General features: G+C 45.3%; 1 protein-coding gene across 2 annotated transcripts in view; it reads right to left on the bottom strand.

Annotated features, from left to right (window-relative positions):
• The window catches only part of ULK1 (unc-51 like autophagy activating kinase 1), a 158,812-nt gene extending 139,096 nt beyond the window's left edge, over positions 1-19,716 (bottom strand). For both annotated transcript variants that reach the window (XM_075322133.1, XM_075322125.1), the window contains exons 1-3: positions 19,124-19,716; positions 11,665-11,757; positions 11,542-11,583 (exon numbers count right to left, since the gene is read on the bottom strand). In XM_075322133.1, the coding sequence (XP_075178248.1) occupies positions 11,542-11,583; positions 11,665-11,757; positions 19,124-19,213 (225 nt within the window). In that variant the 5' untranslated portion in view covers positions 19,214-19,716. The remainder of the gene's footprint in view (positions 1-11,541; positions 11,584-11,664; positions 11,758-19,123) is intronic.
• Positions 19,717-20,921: the final 1,205 nt, after the last annotated feature.

Raw genomic sequence — 20,921 nt, forward strand, 5'->3', positions numbered from 1 at the left:
GAAATTTGCAATGAAAACCCATACTACAATGAATTGTTCTTTAAAATTGCTTTGGATATTTGGCGTGGAGACTGGACTGCAAAGCTGTGACATGTGAACATGGCCAAAGTCGTCAGCATTGCTCATATCATAAGTGAATGTCACTGGACAATGCTTTGAAGGAATGGAAGCATGGCTGTTTGATAATGGCCAACTCCATCCCTAGTAACTGGACTGTCAGCCATGTCTCAGCTCCTCAGCTCAAAGCTGATTACACTGATTAGAAGCTGTGCAGAAGGTTAAAGCAAATTAGTGGCAGTCAGATAAAGACCATCTTTACATTATCGATCTGTGCCTCCAGGGGTATAGCCATGGTGGAGGAATGTTTCTTGACCCCGAGCCATGACCCATTGTGACCTTCAAACAGGTCATAACGGGTCATGGCTCGGGGTGAAGAAAACATCAGAAGACGTAAAACTAGAAAACCTTGGAAAAAACTGTTGATCATCCCGGGCAGAATTCATCATCGTCTTGACCTCCTTCTCAATCATGTGCGATGTGTGACTGTCACATACTACACTACAAGTTTAGCTGGTTTTCACGTTTTGCCCCATGAGCGCAGAATTAATGTTGACTATGCGGGATGTGATAAGATGAATGATGGCTGAGGAATCCTACGTTTCATTGCAAAGAGGTGACACTGACGTGAGTCATTAATAAGAATATAATTACAGCGACCTGGCAGAATAACACCTTGTAATTCAACTGATGTCAACAACTCAGAGCTATCCTGACAGATGGCACGGGAATGAAACAACAGTCCGGCTTGTACTGCGCCATGTCTTTGTTTTCTATGGACGCCCTAATTATATAATTAACCATTTCAGAACTATTACGCTTTGTAGAGCTAGACTGATAACATCTTGAAGATGGAGATCATGTCCGTTTCACTATGTTCTTTCTCCACAATTGACCGAAGGTAGAAACGAAAGAGCAAAGCCAATATCCAAGTTTTTGGTTGGTTTCCACACACCTTCCGATGTGTCGCTATCAAACATCTATTGATCACATCACTTTTACACCACGAGGGACCATATAGAGTCCAGCATATCAGTCATAGAAAGATCCCAAAGTAATGAACGTCAGACACTAGCACCACTCGGGAAAAATGACCTCTTACACTATAAAAAGTAACAGTCTTCTTTCTGGCGCACCGCTCCAGCCATGTGTTTCTTAGAAAGGACAACCAGATGTACCGTGCATGGGGACAAGTCATTAAGAAAGATACTTAGCTCATTTATCTACTCATCTCTATATTTACAACTCTGGAAAGCGAGGCTCAGGATTCAGTTGGCGTGAGGCTTATACACATGTAATTGCTTTAGTTGAAACATTATGCAGAACTCTTTGGACTGAACCAACCACACATTGATAGCACATCCGTAGCACACCATGCTTAGCACCGAGGGTCCGAACATAAAAGTAACAATATACGTCCCAACTAAACTAACATTCGGTCTTCATCACCTAACTGTCCACCAACCAACCATACGGCCAGGGATTTTGTGTCATTAGTCCTAAGCTGGCCAAGAACTTGTTCATCCAATTCCCATACCCACGAATGTTTGACTCGGTCAATCCTTCACGTCTTTAAAGGGGAGAGAGAAGACCGCAGCTAACAGACAGCTCTGGTGGTGGTTTATATCCCGAAGAATAAAAAAAAATGGGTGTCTGAATTTCAAATGTACAAGTCTCATGTTGCCTATCATCATCTAGTATGGTAAAGTCAGGTGCCCCAATACACATCACTTAATCCACTGACATGGGCGTAATCAGGGCCGGATTAAGGTTGGTGGGGGCCCCTGGGCAGAAAATCTGGTGGGGGCCCCATAACGTTAACAAACATTTTTAGCCATAACAGTAAAGCGCGAACTGTAGCATTTAGATATAAATCCAATGAACATGTGTCTTATCCTGTTCTGCCACATTCAGATTTACAGTACTACAATACAGATACAGTCCAGGATAAATCACAGCTGTCCACTTACACACAGAAAGATCGAGGATCGCGCTGTTCCCTGCCGCCATCGGTGGCCCCTTGACACGATCACGGGAAGTCGATGGTTGCTATGGTAGCGGCGGGCCATGTAATGACCCCTGTTGCTATCATGACATATTTTCTGTCACAGTCGATAGAGCGCCGACTCACACAGGAATGCTGTATTTCTGCTAATCAGAGCTGTATAGCTCTGATCAACAGGGATGCACAAGCGATCAGACTGCTGATGCTTATAGCTCTCAAGGGGACAAGTAAAATAAATACAAAATGTAAAAAAAATAAATAAAAAGTTCAAATCATGCCTCATTCGCCCCACTGAAAATAAAACAGTTAAAAAATATACACATATTTGATATCTCAGAGTTCAGAAATGCCCGATCAATAAAAATATAAAATCAATTAATCAGATCGGTAAATGGTGTAGCGAGAGAAAAATCCAAATGCCAAAATTATGTTTTTGGGTCGCCACAAAATTTTTAAAAAGATCCAATAACGGGCGATCAAAAAGTAGCAACTACATAAAAATTGTATAATTGAAAACACCAGCTCAAGACGCAAAAATATTAGGAGTCACTGGGCCTCACATCCCAAAAAATTAGAACACTACGGGTTTCAAAAAATGGCACCAAAAGCACAATTTTTTTTTTAACAAACTTCTGAATTTTTTTTAACCCCTTAGATAAAAGTAAGAGTATACCTGTTTGGTATCTATGAACTCGGCATCATACTGACATGGTAGTTTTACAATATAGTGAACATGGTGAATAAAATAACCCAAAAACAATCGTGCAATTGCACTTTTTTTGCAATTTTATGGCACTTGGATTTTTTTCCCTGTTTCCTAGTACAATATATGGTAAAACTGATGATTTCACTCAAAAGTACAATTTGTCACGCAAAAAATAAGCCCTTATATGGCAAGATTGATCGAAAAATAAAAAAGTTACGGCTCTCAGAAGAAGGGGAGAAAAAAAACAAACAAAAAAAACCCGGAAAATCGGGGTGAAGGAGTTAAATTTTGAGTACTATAATACTATGACAAAAGTTTATGAAGTCAATATGAATAACAAAACTGATAGCTGTCAGTGAATGGCACTCAGCAATACGTCTGGCACATGTACATGGAAAGAACACATTAAACTCCGGGGGGCATCATTTTACTGCAAGGGGTGTATGTAATTATACTCCAGGAGGCGGTTATATCACAATCAGGTAGTGTACGAATATACTCAAAAAGGGGATAATGATTATAGTCAAAGGGATGGGGGACATTGTTCTATGATTATACTCCACTCTAGGGAGGGGGCGTTATTTTATGATTATACTCCATTAGTGAGGTGTTTTACTCTATTATATTCCAGGGGAAGGGGGGGGGCATTATTTTATGATTGCTCTCCATGTGAGGGGAGTGTTATCCTATGATTATACTCCAGTGGGGGAGGGGGCATTATTATATGATTATAATCTCTGTGGGGGCGTTATGCTATGATTATATATTAGTGTGGGGAGGGTGTTATTGTATAATTATACTCCAGTGGGGGAGGGGGCATTATTATATGATTACAATCTAGTGGGGGAGGGGGCATTATATGATTATAATCTAGGGAAGGGGCTTAAGGCCCCGTCACACTAAGCAACATCGCTAGCAACATCGCTGGTAACGAACAACTTTTGTGACGTTGCTAGCGATGTTGCTGTGTGTGACATCCAGCAACAACCTGGCCCCTGCTGTGAGGTCGTTGGTTGTTGCTGAATGTCCTGGGTCATTTTTTAGTTGTTGCTGTCCTGCTGTGAAGCACAGATCGCTGAGTGTGACAGCGAGACAGCAACAACTAAATGTGCAGGCAGCAGGAGCCGGCTTCTGCGGAGGCTGGTAACCAATGTAAACATCGGGTAACCAAGAAGCCCTGTCCTTGGTTACCCGATATTTACCTTTGTTACCAGCCTCCGCCGCTCTCACTGTCAGTGCCGGCTCCTGCTCTGTGCACATGTAGCTGCAGGACACATCGGGTTAATTAACCCGATGTGTGCTGTAGCTAGGAGAGCAAGGAGCCAGCGCTAAGCGGTGTGCGCTGCTCCCTGCTCTGTGCACATGTAGCTACAGCACACATCGGGAAATTAACCCCATGTGTGCTGTAACTAGGAGAGCAGGGAGCCAGCGCTCAGTGTGCGCTGCTCCCTGCTCTCTGCACGTGTAGCTCCGTGCGGTGGTAACCAAGGTAAATATCGGGTTGGTTACCCGATATTTACCTTAGTTACCAAGCGCAGCATCTTCCACGCGGCGCTGGGGGCTGGTCACTGGTTGCTGGTGAGCTCACCAGAAACTCGTGTAGCGATGCTCCAGTGATCCCTGCCAGGTCAGGTTGCTGGTGGGATCGCTGGAGCGTCGCAGTGTGACATCTCACCAGCAACCTCCTAGCAACTTACCAGCGATCCCTATCGTTGTTGGGATCGCTGGTAAGTTGCTTAGTGTGACTGGACCTTTACATTCTGATTATATGAAAAGGGAATAGTGTAATTAAGGAGGTGTAGGTAGGTTTAAACAATGATGGGTGGCAGGGACTATACTGCAATGTAGCTCCTATGTAGGTCGTTCATACACACTTCACCTCTAGCAGTAAAATGACCCCCCCCCCCAAACTCCAGGAACAAAATATACACCACTTGCAATAAAATGTCCCTGTCTCCACCTTTCATGCACAGCTATATGCAGTTATTCCCCCTTACTGATAGCTCTGTTTTGGAGTTACTTGGAGAGCACTGTAGTCCCCTCTACCCCCCCCCTCCCCCTGCCCTGCTGAGTGACCTTACTCTCACAGCTGACATCGTCCTTCTATCACAGCCTGCATCTCTCATGGACGGTGCAGGCTCTAGCTGCATCCACAGCAGCAGAATGGCCGTGACACATGAGAGACGATGAATTTCCCGCCCCCACAATCCTCTCGGGCAGATAACAGCCGCGGCAGAGAGGAAACTGAAAATCAAAATGACATCTGTCTCCCTGCACCGCCCCCCTCTGGAGCCTGGCGGACGGCACACTGTGCAACTGCACTACTCACATATAGATAAAGCCAGCTATGATCATGGGGGCCGCCAACACAGGGAGCCGAAGACAGATGGTGGTGGGGGCCCCCTTGAAGGCTCTTGTGGTGGGGGGCCCCTGGGCGGCAGCCCCGCCTGCCCTGCCTATAATCCGGCCCTGGGCGTAATCAACTGCCCATCTGATGTGTATGGTGGGTTCTACAGTCGGGAGATTATAATGTCTGCTCACAAGAAACGATAGACTTGGTAAACAACTGATTTCTCCACTGTCCCTCTTCTTCCATTGCTCTCTCTCAAAACTGCTGTCGGAGTATAAATTTATCTAACTGTAAGGCTATGTTATAAGACAAACGGACCGGCACTCCAAAGTCTTCAAATTAAATTAGATGTGTCTTAAAAAAGGCTAAATTCTAGCCAAAACGTGTTATTTATTAATAAATCCCATTTAATCTGAAGACTTTGGAGTGTCGGTCCGTTTGTCTATTATACTTTTGAGGACGCCTTCCCTCGACTCGTGAACCTGAGTGCCGCCTGGAAATATTCCTTTGTAAGGCTATCCTCACACGACCGTATTCTTGGCACGAGTGCTGTACATGGAAAAAATGGACATCCCTACACAGCACTAGGACCAATGTTATTCAATAGGGCTGTTCAGAAGACAGGGTTCTTTTTTAGAAGGACTCAATGCACACTTGAAAATAATTGGAGAACGCAATATTTTCTTCCGTATTTTGGATGAGACTCACCTATTTAAATCTATGGGTGCACAAAAAAAATGGGTTCAATACAAATCCTTCATATAATATTCTATTGCTACGGACACATTGCCATAATCAAACTAGGAAACTGTATTAAGTCTTGAAAAAAAATTTGTGGATGAACATCGGACAAAGTGTTTATACACTGGTGTGAACTGAGCCTAAAGGGATCAACACAATACTCAGACTAACCTGCAGACGCTATGGGATGGTATGATGATCTGTAATGTGTAAGCGGGTCTACAGACTTTCCTAAAAATTTCATTCCAGATCCTTTGCTCTCATGGGGTATAACCTGCTGACAATGAGGTCTGACGACCGCCGATAACCATCTAACCGTCCACCCTTTGACCTAAACACGGGAGCCTCTTTGTGCCTCATGGGCCTCATGGGCCTTTTTATCATGACGTCGGTTGTCAACAAGTGCTTATTCCATGGGTACATCCATAAGATTAGGACTAAGGGCGAGTCATAGACTTCAGACAAGTTATTCCAGCCTATACCCTTGGTTTATCTCATATTACCACAGGATTTCTATCTTTTATATTGTGTCTCAAATGATAAATAACCTCATTTTTATATGATAATGCCTACATACAAATATATGGCTGGTAGCTGAGAAATACTGGTATACTGGATGATGGGTCCGGCTAGAAACATGAGGTCTTCATTGTTCTTCCACTAATGTAAGACAATTCTGGGTCAGGATAAAGTCAGAACTAAATAAACTGGAGTCAAATTTCACGCTGAGAAAGCCAACGTCTGCCGTCATGATGGTATATGGAGGTCACACGATCTCCTGGAGGCAAATACACAATTACGTCGGCTGGTGCTAAACAAGCTCACTGCCCAGCAAAGATTCTCTGCCATTAGTGATTCACTGTAAAAACACTAAAGAAAGCAAGAACGCCCTAAGATGACTAATGACGTTATTCACATGCCCGTCCTCATGTAACTGAAGCCTGATGTAACATTTCCCATTTATTACATAACAAAACAGGTTCAGGGCACATTATGGATAAAACAAGGGCCACTAAATCTCCCACCATCATGGGTAAAACAAGGGCCACTACATCTCCCACCATCATGGATAAAACAAGGGCCACTACATCTCCCAGCATCATGGATAAAACAAGGGCTACTACATCTCCTAGCATCGTGGATAAAACAAGGGCCACTACATTTCCCAGCATCATGGGTAAAACAAGGGCCACTACATCTCCCACCATCATGGATAAAACAAGGGCCACTACATCTCCCACCATCATGGATAAAACAAGGGCTACTAAATCTCCCACCATCATGGGTAAAACAAGGGCCACTACATCTCCCACCATCATGGATAAAACAAGGGCCACATCTCCCAGCATTATGGATAAAACAAGGGCCACTACATCTCCCAGCATCATGGATAAAACAAGGGCCACTACATCTCCCACCATCATGGATAAAACAAGGGCCACATCTCCCAGCATTATGGATAAAACAAGGGCCACTACATCTCCCAGCATCATGGATAAAAAAAGGGCCACTACATCTCCCACCATCATGAGTAAAACAAGGGCCACTACATCTCCCACCATCATAGGTAAAACAAGGGCCACTACATCTCCCACCATCATGGATAAAAGAAGGGCCACATCTCCCATCATCATGGATAAAACAAGGTCCACTACATCTCCCAGCATCATGGATAAAACAAGGTCCACTACATCTCCCAGCATCATGGATAAAATAAGGGCCACTAAATCTCCCACCATCATGGATAAAACAAGGGCCACTACATCTCCCAGCATCATGGATAAAACAAGGGCCACTACATCTCCCACCATCATGGATAAAACAAGGGCCACTACATCTCCCACCATCATGGGTAAAACAAGGGCCACTACATCTCCCACCATCATGGGTAAAACAAGGGCCACTACATCTCCCACCATCATGGATAAAAGAAGGGCCACATCTCCCATCATCATGGATAAAACAAGGTCCACTACATCTCCCAGCATCATGGATAAAACAAGGTCCACTACATCTCCCAGCATCATGGATAAAATAAGGGCCACTAAATCTCCCACCATCATGGATAAAACAAGCGCCACTACATCTCCAGCATCATGGATAAAACAAGGGCCACTACATCTCCCACCATCATGGATAAAACAAGGGCCACTACATCTCCCACCATCATGGATAAAACAAGGGCCACTAAATCTCCCACCATCATGGATAAAACAAGGGCCACTACATCTCCCAGCATCATGGATAAAATAAGGGCCATGGTGATACTCACTTTACCATAGCTAAGGCCTATCATCACATCTTTTGTTACTAATGAGTCCTTATGCCAATAATAACACAGCTCTATTCTCCCAACAATACAATATTCTCTATATACTGTACATATACAGATTAGATAGCAGCTGATATACATGCAGTCTGTATCGCTACCTACTCCCATACACACACACATGCATGCAAGCATTTATCTATTCTCAATGGGGAGAGAATAGTAAGCTGCTGCCAGATACCTCTACCATGGAAACAAAAGGAATTTAATATAAATCAACATGGCCGATTCTCACTCAAATCAGGCCGCCCATATATACATTAAATGATTGGTTGATCGTGCTATAATTGGCGGGTTTTGGCAACTTTAGACTAAGGTGTATAGAGGGCTTTAAGATATTGGTGGGGGGGGATATGAACGGACTTTCATTCTAGTAGGGAAATTCAGCACCATCATTCACATTATATAGAAATGTCAATGTGACTAGAGGTGTCACGCCAGGTAGGAGAGGTCTCCTGGCGCACTGTGCAACGCAGCAGGAACACCTGGGTAGTGTTACGCTGGGGTAGGGGAAAACCGCCGGCGAGCGACACAACACAAAAGGTACACAGTACAAAGGTAGGCCCTTGAGCTAGGCAGAGGGGAGCAGGGTGACCTCCTAACATTCACCTGAGGCTGATCCCCATTGTCCTCCCCCCATACGCTGATCACATGCCTATGCCCTCGCTGGCCCTGCCCAGCGAGACTCGTCTAGCCACTACAATACAACAACATGAGGAATGTAAGAAAAACGGGTGGGGAAAGACACAACAGAAGCACTCCTTGGATTCCTCGGTAGGAAACTTCGCAGCTGCAATAATATCGACAACTTTGCTATGCAGCAACGAGCTCCTTCAACATGTCAGCATAGGAATGAGCTATAGCCGGCATGGGGAGGTGTGAGAAGTGGATATTTATAGCTGAAGGGAGTGACTGCAGCTGAGGGTAAAACTACCTGCTCGAACACTGCAGGATAGAAATGCACCTGAACCCCTTCAGTACTAGATGGAATTAAATATGCCCCAACTCAGGGTAAATGAGGAGCGGGCAACAAAGCTGATCGGCAATCCACAATGTGCTGTGACCTTCTGATCCTAGATCACTCTAAGATCACATCAGGAGGTGACATACACGTGGCAATACATCATAGACAGCTATCACAGGAACTAAAAAGTCATCTTTTATTAGTGCCCGATACACATACATGCTCAGCTCGACTGAGCGTTCATGCGTTCTGAAGGGGGAGATGGAAAAAGCAACTAGCAGACATCTCTCCATGAGAACAAAGCATCCAACATGTTGGAATCTGTCTTCTGCCCTGGGAGGAGAGTTGGGACACTAAATATATCCGATGCTTGTGTGATGCCCATTGTGTTTGGCGACTATGGGGGACATTCATCTATCATGCACGGGCATTCTATATATCTATACATGCCACCAGCAGTTGTGGCTGCAGCTGCCAGGGAGATGAAGATGGCAGAAAATAATCCGGATCTGGAACAGGGATCGCCTTGTTTTTCGGTTGGTGCAGAATTGGAGATGATTGAGGCCTCAGGGGACTTTGAGTTTTTCGGCTGAAGTTTGCAGGACTAATATTTACTACTCATTATCTAGATCTTCATAGATATTTTACTTAGTATTTTAACAAAAAAGTCCAAAGTACATAAATGCCATAGGGCTGTGAATGAAGCGTACCAGACACATCAGGAGAAACAAAGGATCAGACAACGTAACAAGTAGAAGCAAAGGTTAGCTGACACAGATCATCCTTCAGTCAAAAATAGATCATTTTTAATTGTTATATTGCTTTAAACTTGTATGTAGCTGGAGGCCATGTCCTGATATACGTCATCTGCTTCTGGGGAACAAGAATCCCAAAAGATAAAGCAGCAGGCAGTGTGAGCACAGCCATCCGCATCACTGACAACGTATATCAGGTTCCCCAACAGCCGGCTCCATCTCCCACCAGCTGTAAGCCAACACAATAGGACCTCACTTCTCAGGGAGAGCACTCAGAAGTGGACAATTCCTTGAACAGATCTCATTCTGAGAACCTATTGTGCACCAGTCGTGACTTGTTTGGGGACAAGGCGCCTGTAGCTTACAGGAAACTGCTTTCTGAGCATTGCCCCAGCACAAATGTTACTGGAAGCAGGGACAATGCAGAAGACGGACAGTAAGGAAATCCCAGACCCGCAGCTGCCCCCCTACAAGCCCCCAATATAAGACAGCTGCTTGACACACAACACCCTATGGCTGGAATAATGAGCTGCTGTATAAAATGGCTGTAGTCTATAAATTCTAGGTCAGGATCCGGAGACATGGAAGATGCGGATATTCCTAATTCGGCTTAGTGACCCCTCCCCTTTGGCTACAGACGAGTCCGGCAGGCTAATGGCTGCCATCCAGCGGATTGCTGGACAGTGGGCAGGGCACCCAGTGATAGTGAGGAGCTGGGGATTCTTGGGTTGGCATTGACCACAAATTACATTGGCTCTGATGGCTACACGCGGTAATCTGCAGTAAAGCGCAGAGTTTGGGCAGCACAGTTCTCACCATAAGGCGAGGCTCGTACCCCTTAAAGGATCTGTCCTCCCGGACTCAGAAGCAGCTGTGATGGCCCATCCCTTTAATGACCAGCACCTGACAGTCCACAGTGATGGCTCAGAGACAGGTGCGGGTCTATGCACTATAGAAAGTCTGGTTTGGAACAATGTTGCACAGATTTCTGTTGTCTCTTAAAATGTCTGTAATTAAATAAATACATGAACACAGTACAGCTGAGCCACAAGAAATCAGAACGATCGTCCCTCCCAGGCTCCTCTCACAATGACTGAGCAGTTCTCGCCTTCCACCACTTGTCTGGGACATTGTACACAAACTAAACCCTCTTCAAATAATCTAGCTGGGACCGATGCCAACGCAACAAAATGTGTTTACATCGCGCACAGGTACATGGGAGTTGTAGTTTCGCGTCAGACAAAGCAAGCGTGTAACGGATATAAACAACTACAACTCCCGAGAGTCTCCGCTCAGCCCGACAGCTGGGCGAGGTTTTCTTAGAATTCCGTGACGTACATAATCGTGGGACCAATCAGAATGCAATAATAAGAAATGTCAACAAACAAGGAGGCGGCCACGTGACAGGGAAGCAGGAGCCGGTAGAGCGTGGTGGCCGAAGCTGTGCCGGGAGGGAGGACACGTGACCCCGGCATAGCGATGCACGAGCTGCCACACTCCCAGCATGCCATGCCGCGCTGTAAGGGCACGCTGGGAACTTTATGGCAACTGGAGATGGAGAATCAGAAGCTGCAGTTCTGTAGCACTCTCCACACACAGCATGCAGTGGTATAAGCAGTATTATTATTATTTACCTGGAAATCGTACAAGGCCACAATGTTTTCATGCTTCAGCTCCTGCAATGAGAAGAGTATGGTTACCACAAGCCGCACAGAAGCCGCACAAAAGCCGCACCGTCCCCACAGGGCTGCTCTCACCTTCAGTATCTTGATCTCCTTCCCTAATAGGGTCTGGGACTTGGCCAGATTCTTCTTATTGATGCACTTCACTGCCACCTCCAAGTCCTGCTTCTGAAAGCAACACAAGTCTCCATTAATATGTCAGGGGCACAACAGCACTGCCAACGTGCGGCTTCAGGGCATGCTGGGAGTTGTAGTTGTATCACATTTGGGGGCGACTATTCTATCATTCACTTCTTATACTTTGAGTACCACAAGAACTGATCCTGTAGAGCAGGGTCCCCAACCAGAAGCTCGCGGGACCACGATGTGAGGGACCATGATGTATATAGTAATCTGCAGAAAGGAGGATACCCCCAGAAAGAAAGGTGCATGAGGCTGGGAGCAATAATGTAGTGCGAGTGCCTGGTGTAAGAATACTGAATGGGGGTAAAGTGGATGTAAGTATTCTGCCTATAAGGGAGGGGGCCATAAGGTCACAATGTGGATTTTGTGGGGAAGTGTAAGGTGTCAGTACACCAGCTTCTCACTGGGAGTACCACAAGCACTAATCCTGTGTAGTATACAGTATACATCCTGTGTAGTATACAGTATACACTGGGAGTACCACTAGCACTAATCCTGTGTAGTATACAGTATACATCCTGTGTAGTATACAGTATACACTGGGAGTACCACTAGCACTAATCCTGTGTACTATACAGTATACACTGGGAGTAGCAATAGCACTAATCCTGTGTAGTATACAGTATACACTGGGAGTACCACTAGCACTGATCCTGTGTAGTATACAGTATACACTGGGAGTACCACTAGCACTGATCCTGTATAGTATACAGTATACACTGGGAGTACCACTAGCACTGATCCTGTATAGTATACAGTATACACTGGAGTACCACTAGCACTAATCCTGTGTACTATACAGTATACACTGGGAGTACCACTAGCACTAATCCTGTGTACTATACAGTATACACTGGGAGTAGCAATAGCACTAATCCTGTGTAGTATACAGTATACACTGGGAGTACCACTAGCACTAATCCTGTGTAGTATACAGTATACCTGGGAGTACCACTAGCACTGATCCTGTGTAGTATACAGTATACACTGGGAGTACCACTAGCACTGATCCTGTGTAGTATACAGTATACACTGGGAGTACCACTAGCACTGATCCTGAATAGTATACAGTATACACTGGGAGTACCACTAGCACTGATCCTGTATAGTATACAGTATACACTGGGAGTACCACTAGCACTGATCCTGTATAGTATACAGTATACACTGGGAGTACCACTAGCACTGATCCTGTATAGTATACAGTATACACTGGGAGTACCACTAGCACTGATCCTGTATAGTATACAGTATACACTGGGAGTACCACTAGCACTGATCCTGTATAGTATACAGTATACACTGGGAGTACCACTAGCACTGATCCTGTATAGTATACAGTATACACTGGGAGTACCACTAGCACTAATCCTGTGTAGTATACAGTATACACTGGGTTGTACCACTAGCAGTAATCCTGTGTAGTATACAGTATACACTGGGAGTACCACTAGCACTAATCCTGTGTAGTATATAGTATAGACTGGGAGTACCACTAGCACTGATCCTGTGTAGTATATAGTATAGACTGGGAGTACCACTAGCACTGATCCTGTGTAGTATATAGTATAGACTGGGAGTAGCACTAGCACTGATCCTGTGTAATATATAGTATAGACTGGGAGTACCACTAGCACTAATCCTGTGTAGTGTACAGTATACACTGAGAGTACCACTAGCACTGATCCTGTGTAGTATACAGTATAGTATACACTGGGAGTACCACTAGCACTGATCCCTGCAGTATACAGTATAGTATACACTGGGAGTACCACTAGCACTGATCCCTGTAGTATACACTGGGAGTACCACTAGCAGTGATCCTGTGTAGTATACAGTATAGTATACACTGGGAGTACCACTAGCACTGATCCCTGCAGTATACACTGGGAGTACCACTAGCACTGATCCTGTATAGTATACAGTATACACTGGGAGTACCATTAGCACTAATCCTGTGTAGTATACAGTATACACTGGGAGTACCACTAGCACTGATCCTGAATAGTATACAGTATACACTGGGAGTACCACTAGCACTGATCCTGTATAGTATACAGTATACACTGGGAGTACCACTAGCACTGATCCTGTATAGTATACAGTATACACTGGGAGTACCACTAGCACTGATCCTGTATAGTATACAGTATACACTGGGAGTACCACTAGCACTGATCCTGTATAGTATACAGTATACACTGGGAGTACCACTAGCACTGATCCTGTATAGTATACAGTATACACTGGGAGTACCACTAGCACTAATCCTGTGTAGTATACAGTATACACTGGGTGTACCACTAGCAGTAATCCTGTGTAGTATACAGTATACACTGGGAGTACCACTAGCACTAATCCTGTGTAGTATATAGTATAGACTGGGAGTACCACTAGCACTGATCCTGTGTAGTATATAGTATAGACTGGGAGTACCACTAGCACTGATCCTGTGTAATATATAGTATAGACTGGAGTACCACTAGCACTGATCCTGTGTAGTGTACAGTATACACTGAGAGTACCACTAGCACTGATCCTGTGTAGTATACAGTATAGTATACACTGGGAGTACCACTAGCACTGATCCCTGCAGTATACAGTATAGTATACACTGGGAGTACCACTAGCACTGATCCCTGTAGTATACACTGGGAGTACCACTAGCAGTGATCCTGTGTAGTATACAGTATAGTATACACTGGGAGTACCACTAGCACTAATCCCTGCAGTATACACTGGGAGTACCACTAGCACTGATCCTGTATAGTATACAGTATACACTGGGAGTACCACTAGCACTGATCCTGTATAGTATATAGTATACACTGGGAGTACCACTAGCACTGATCCTGTATAGTATACAGTATACACTGGGAGTACCACTAGCACTGATCCTGTATAGTATACAGTATACACTGGGAGTACCACTAGCACTAATCCTGTGTAGTATACAGTATACACTGGGAGTACCACTAGCACTAATCCTGTGTAGTAGCACTGATCCTGTGTAGTATATAGTATAGACTGGGAGTACCACTAGCACTGATCCTGTGTAGTGTACAGTATACACTGGCAGTACCACTAGCACTGATCCCTGCAGTATACAGTATAGTATACACTGGGAGTACCACTAGCACTCATCCCTGTAGTATACACTGGGAGTACCACTAGCAGTGATCCTGTGTAGTATACACTGGGAGTACCACTAGCACTGATCCCTGCAGTATACACTGGGAGTACCACTAGCTCTTATCCTGTGTAGTATACAGTATAGTATACACTGGGAGTACCACTAGCACTGATCCTGTGTAGTATACAGTATAGTATACACTGGGAGTACCACTAGCACTGATCCCTGCAGTATACACTGGGAGTACCACTAGCACTGATCCTGTGTAGTATACAGTATAGTATACACTGGGAGTACCACTAGCACTGATCCCTGCAGTATACACTGGGAGTACCACTAGCACTGATCCTGTATAGTATACAGTATACACTGGGAGTACCACTAGCACTGATCCTGTATAGTATACAGTATACACTGGGAGTACCACTAGCACTGATCCTGTATAGTATACAGTATACACTGGGAGTACCACTAGCACTGATCCTGTATAGTATACAGTATACACTGGGAGTACCACTAGCACTAATCCTGTGTAGTATACAGTATACACTGGGAGTACCACTAGCACTAATCCTGTGTAGTATATAGTATAGACTGGGAGTACCAATAGCACTGATCCTGTGTAGTATATAGTATAGACTGGGAGTACCACTAGCACTGATCCTGTGTAGTATATAGTATAGACTGGGAGTACCACTAGCACTGATCCTGTGTAGTATATAGTATAGACTGGGAGTAGCACTAGCACTGATCCTGTGTAATATATAGTATAGACTGGGAGTACCACTAGCACTGATCCTGTGTAGTGTACAGTATACACTGAGAGTACCACTAGCACTGATCCTGTGTAGTATACAGTATAGTATACACTGGGAGTACCACTAGCACTGATCCCTGCAGTATACAGTATAGTATACACTGGGAGTACCACTAGCACTGATCCCTGTAGTATACACTGGGAGTACCACTAGCAGTGATCCTGTGTAGTATACAGTATAGTATACACTGGGAGTACCACTAGCACTGATCCCTGCAGTATACACTGGGAGTACCACTAGCACTGATCCTGTATAGTATACAGTATACACTGGGAGTACCACTAGCACTGATCCTGTATAGTATACAGTATACACTGGGAGTACCACTAGCACTGATCCTGTATAGTATACAGTATACACTGGGAGTACCACTAGCACTGATCCTGTATAGTATACAGTATACACTGGGAGTACCACTAGCACTGATCCTGTATAGTATACAGTATACACTGGGAGTACCACTAGCACTAATCCTGTGTAGTATACAGTATACACTGGGAGTACCACTAGCACTAATCCTGTGTAGTAGCACTGATCCTGTGTAGTATATAGTATAGACTGGGAGTACCACTAGCACTGATCCTGTGTAGTGTACAGTATACACTGGCAGTACCACTAGCACTCATCCCTGTAGTATACACTGGGAGTACCACTAGCAGTGATCCTGTGTAGTATACACTGGGAGTACCACTAGCACTGATCCCTGCAGTATACACTGGGAGTACCACTAGCTCTTATCCTGTGTAGTATACAGTATAGTATACACTGGGAGTACCACTAGCACTGATCCTGTGTAGTATACAGTATAGTATACACTGGGAGTACCACTAGCACTGATCCCTGCAGTATACACTGGGAGTACCACTAGCACTGATCCTGTGTAGTATACAGTATAGTATACACTGGGAGTACCACTAGCACTGATCCTGTGTAGTATACAGTATAGTATACACTGGGAGTACCACTAGCACTGATCCCTGCAGTATACACTGGGAGTACCACTAGCACTGATCCTGTATAGTATACAGTATACACTGGGAGTACCACTAGCACTGATCCTGTATAGTATACAGTATACACTGGGAGTACCACTAGCACTGATCCTGTATAGTATACAGTATACACTGGGAGTACCACTAGCACTGATCCTGTATAGTATACAGTATACACTGGGAGTACCACTAGCACTAATCCTGTGTAGTATACAGTATACACTGGGAGTACCACTAGCACTAATCCTGTGTAGTATATAGTATAGACTGGGAGTACCAATAGCACTGATCCTGTGTAGTATATAGTATAGACTGGGAGTACCACTAGCACTGATCCTGTGTAGTGTACAGTATACACTGAGAGTACCACTAGCACTGATCCTGTGTAGTATACAGTATAGTATACACTGGGAGTACCACTAGCACTGATCCCTGCAGTATACAGTATAGTATACACTGGGAGTACCACTAGCACTGATCCCTGTAGTATACACTGGGAGTACCACTAGCAGTGATCCTGTGTAGTATACACTGGGAGTACCACTAGCACTGATCCCTGCAGTATACACTGGGAGTACCACTAGCACTGATCCCTGCAGTATACACTGGGAGTACCACTAGCACTGATCCCTGCAGTATACACTGGGAGTACCACTAGCACTGATCCTGTGTAGTATAGAGTATAGTATACACTGGGAGTACCACTAGCACTGATCCATGCAGTATACAGTATAGTATACACTGGGAGTACCACTAGCACTGATCCCTGTAGTATACACTGGGAGTACCACTAGCACTGATCTTGTGTAGTATACAGTATAGTATACACTGGGAGTACCACTAGCACTGATCCTGTGTAGTATACAGTATAGTATACACTGGGAGTACCACTAGCACTGATCCCTGTAGTATACAGTATACACTGGGAGTACCACTAGCACTGATCCCTGCAGTATACACTGGGAGTACCACTAGCACTGATCCCTGTAGTATACAGTATACACTGGGGTACCATTGTTCCTAAACTGGGCCTTGTCCAGACTTGTCCGGCCCAGAATTACTCACTAATCAGGCTTCTTGTGAGATGGTGGGGGATTGATAGTGGTCCAGATTCTGTAGGATTTAGTTTCTGCCCCATGCAGAGCTTCCAAGAATAGGTCTAATCTTAGCCAGTTTTATTATACAAATGTTCATATTAAATTGCAGAGCTGAGTCCCATGGGCGCAGGTCATGTGTTGGGAGCATATCACTATCACACGTGATACCCCTGTCCTGATAGATCCCTATTACACACATTTGTATCATTATCAGATCCCTATCACACGTTAGCATCACTATTAGATCCCATCACACATATCTGTATAACTATCAGATCCCATCACACATCTCTTACTATTAGATCCCATAACTACTTCTCTCACTATCAGATCCCCATCACACATATAGAGTATCTCTCACTATTAGATCCCATCACACATATTTCACATCCAATCACACATCTCTCACTATCAGTTCCAATCACCACATCTCTCGCTTTTAGATCCCATCACACATCTCTATCAGAACCCATCAAACATACCTCACTATCAGATCCCAAAACACATATATGTATCACTATCGGATCCCATCAGACATCTGTATCAGATCCCATCACATATTGTATCAGATCCCATGACACATCTGTATCAGATCCCATCACACATCTCACCATCAGATCCATCACACATCTCTATCAGATCCCATCACACATCTGTATCAGATCCCATCACACATCTGTATCAGATCCCACCACACATCTGTATCAGATCCCATCACACTATCAGATCCCATCACATATTGTATCAGATCCCATGACACATCTGTATCAGATCCCATCACACATCTCTCACCATCAGATCCATCACACATCTCTATCAGATCCTATCACACATCTGTATCAGATCCCACCACACATCTGTATCAGATCCCATCACACCTCTATCAGATCCCATCACATACATCCCTCATTACGAGATCCCATCACACATCTCTCACCATCAGATCCATCACACATCTGTATCAGATCCCATCACACATCTGTATGACTGCTGCTCCTGTAAGGATCTAGATCACACAGAAGTGAGCGGCCTCCATGCCACCAGCTCTGCCCTCAGCTCCCCTGTCACCAGGTCACTGCTCATCATGAATTGACCACAGGGAAACAATTTGTCCAGTTTTTTAGATTAATATCGCGATTGGTCGATTATCATGCTGGCAGTCTGTTAGGAAGCTACTAAGATTTCGGAAATACTTCTCATTGAAAGTCTTAAAAGTAAATATTGTATAATCTACTGAGCGATCGGCCAGCATTCCCAGACAACTAGAGCAATCAGATCGTGCCAACCTTCCCACCTGTATGGATACATTACCTCTTTGTGCCTGCCTTTGAACACAACAGCAAAGGCTCCATGGCCGATCAGATCTTTCCTACTGAACTCAAATTTTCCAACCGACTCCATTGTAAATCCCTGGATCGGGCCGACAGTCGTGCGATAAGGTGTAGAAAAAGGATTTATGATTGATGGGTAGAAGGAAGAGGGAGCAAATCAAGAGCTGGCGACCAGCTGGAAGAGAAGGGCTGCTCTCCTGTCCACCTCCCTGCTGCTGAGGATCAGGCTCCTGGGGGCCACTTGCATGGGCTGCTGCTCCCAGCACTCCGGTCCTCCCTGCTGCATGTTAGTGGGTAGCAGTGGAGGAAAATGTAGCTGGATGGAGGGGTGACAGGTCCCCTAGGAGAGGAGGAGGTCAGGGCCCCCTCTCTGGCACCATGGTGATACGTGGAGCTGGTGCCACCGGTCCGGTCCAGCAGAGCCGATAGAAGACGGGGCTTTGTTTACAGGCCGGAGAGGAGACTTCAGGGAAGGAGCTGCTGCTGCTGTACCGCAGGGAGCTGATAATGAGGGCCGCAGCCGATGGCACAGCGCAGTCCTCCGGCAGCTGAAGGGCCTGCGCCTGCGCACTACCGCCGCCAGAGACGACCTCTTACTGCGCATGCGCGGCCACCGGCTCTTTGTTGTTGTGGGTTCGGTGTATGTCGCCTAAGCGGCGGTGACGAGTGGAGAGAAGCCCCTGTAATGTCTAATGAGGGGGGATAGCCACTCCACCCCGTGCACACTTCATAGAGAGCCACCTAAAACGCAAGGGGAAGAAGAGAGCATAGCTTGTTCTGGCAGTACGGGCATAATGATGGCGATGATTTATCTCTGACCAGGACGTGCTACTTTGTATATTGTCAATCAGAAAATTCTCTATTGGTTTTAGCAAATTCCAATCAATTCTCTCCAAAGAACAAAAGTTCCCAAAGACCGCAAAAAAGTATTTCCAATGTATAATAGGGTTAATATGGCCCATACATTGCCCCTGAGCTTTACCCATGGGATCAGATGTATCCTCGGGGCACGAGAGCCAGGGTCAGCTGAGAGAGGGGCGCCAGCCACATCCAGCGCGCCCCCTTTAGTGATAAAGTCCCCCAATACCGATACACCAGCCAAGGCCCCCCAGAGCTTGTACCGCTCTCGCTCAGAGGCATTATACTCACACCCAGGGGTGTCAGCATCACACACAGGGCTGTATTTTGCCTTCGTGCTGCCCTAGGCACTTTAAGTGGTCGCGCCCCTTAGTGACAACGTAAAACTGAGTTTTCGCACACGACATCTAAGGCAGATCTACTCTGTAAAACACTTGAAAAAGTATCAATGAGAAACGAAGGGCTCTAACCCCCCCCCCAATGGGGATCACCACAGGCACATCAAAACATAGCATGAGTATAAAATATTCCCACCACACCGTCCCCACTTATATACTGTGACTGTCACACTGCCCCTAATAAACTACACACTGCCCTCCCTTATAAATTATACCCACCACACCTTCCTCAATTATGAAATATGATCTGCACATTGACCTCACATCATGCTACCCCCTCCTCACAATGTCCCATGCATGCTGCCCCCTCCTCACAATGTCCCATGCATGCTGCCCCCTCCTCACAATGTCCCATGCATGCTGCCCCCTCCTCACAGTTTCCCATGCATGCTGCCCCCTCCTCACAATGTCCCATGCATGCTGCTCCCTCCTCACAATGTCCCATGCATGCTGCCCCCTCCTCACAGTGTCCCATGCATGCTTCCCCCTCCTCACAGTGTCCCATGCATGCTGCCCCCTCCT

The sequence above is a fragment of the Anomaloglossus baeobatrachus genome, chromosome 1, assembly GCF_048569485.1.
Source record: "Anomaloglossus baeobatrachus isolate aAnoBae1 chromosome 1, aAnoBae1.hap1, whole genome shotgun sequence".
Taxonomy (NCBI): Eukaryota; Metazoa; Chordata; class Amphibia; order Anura; family Aromobatidae; genus Anomaloglossus; species Anomaloglossus baeobatrachus.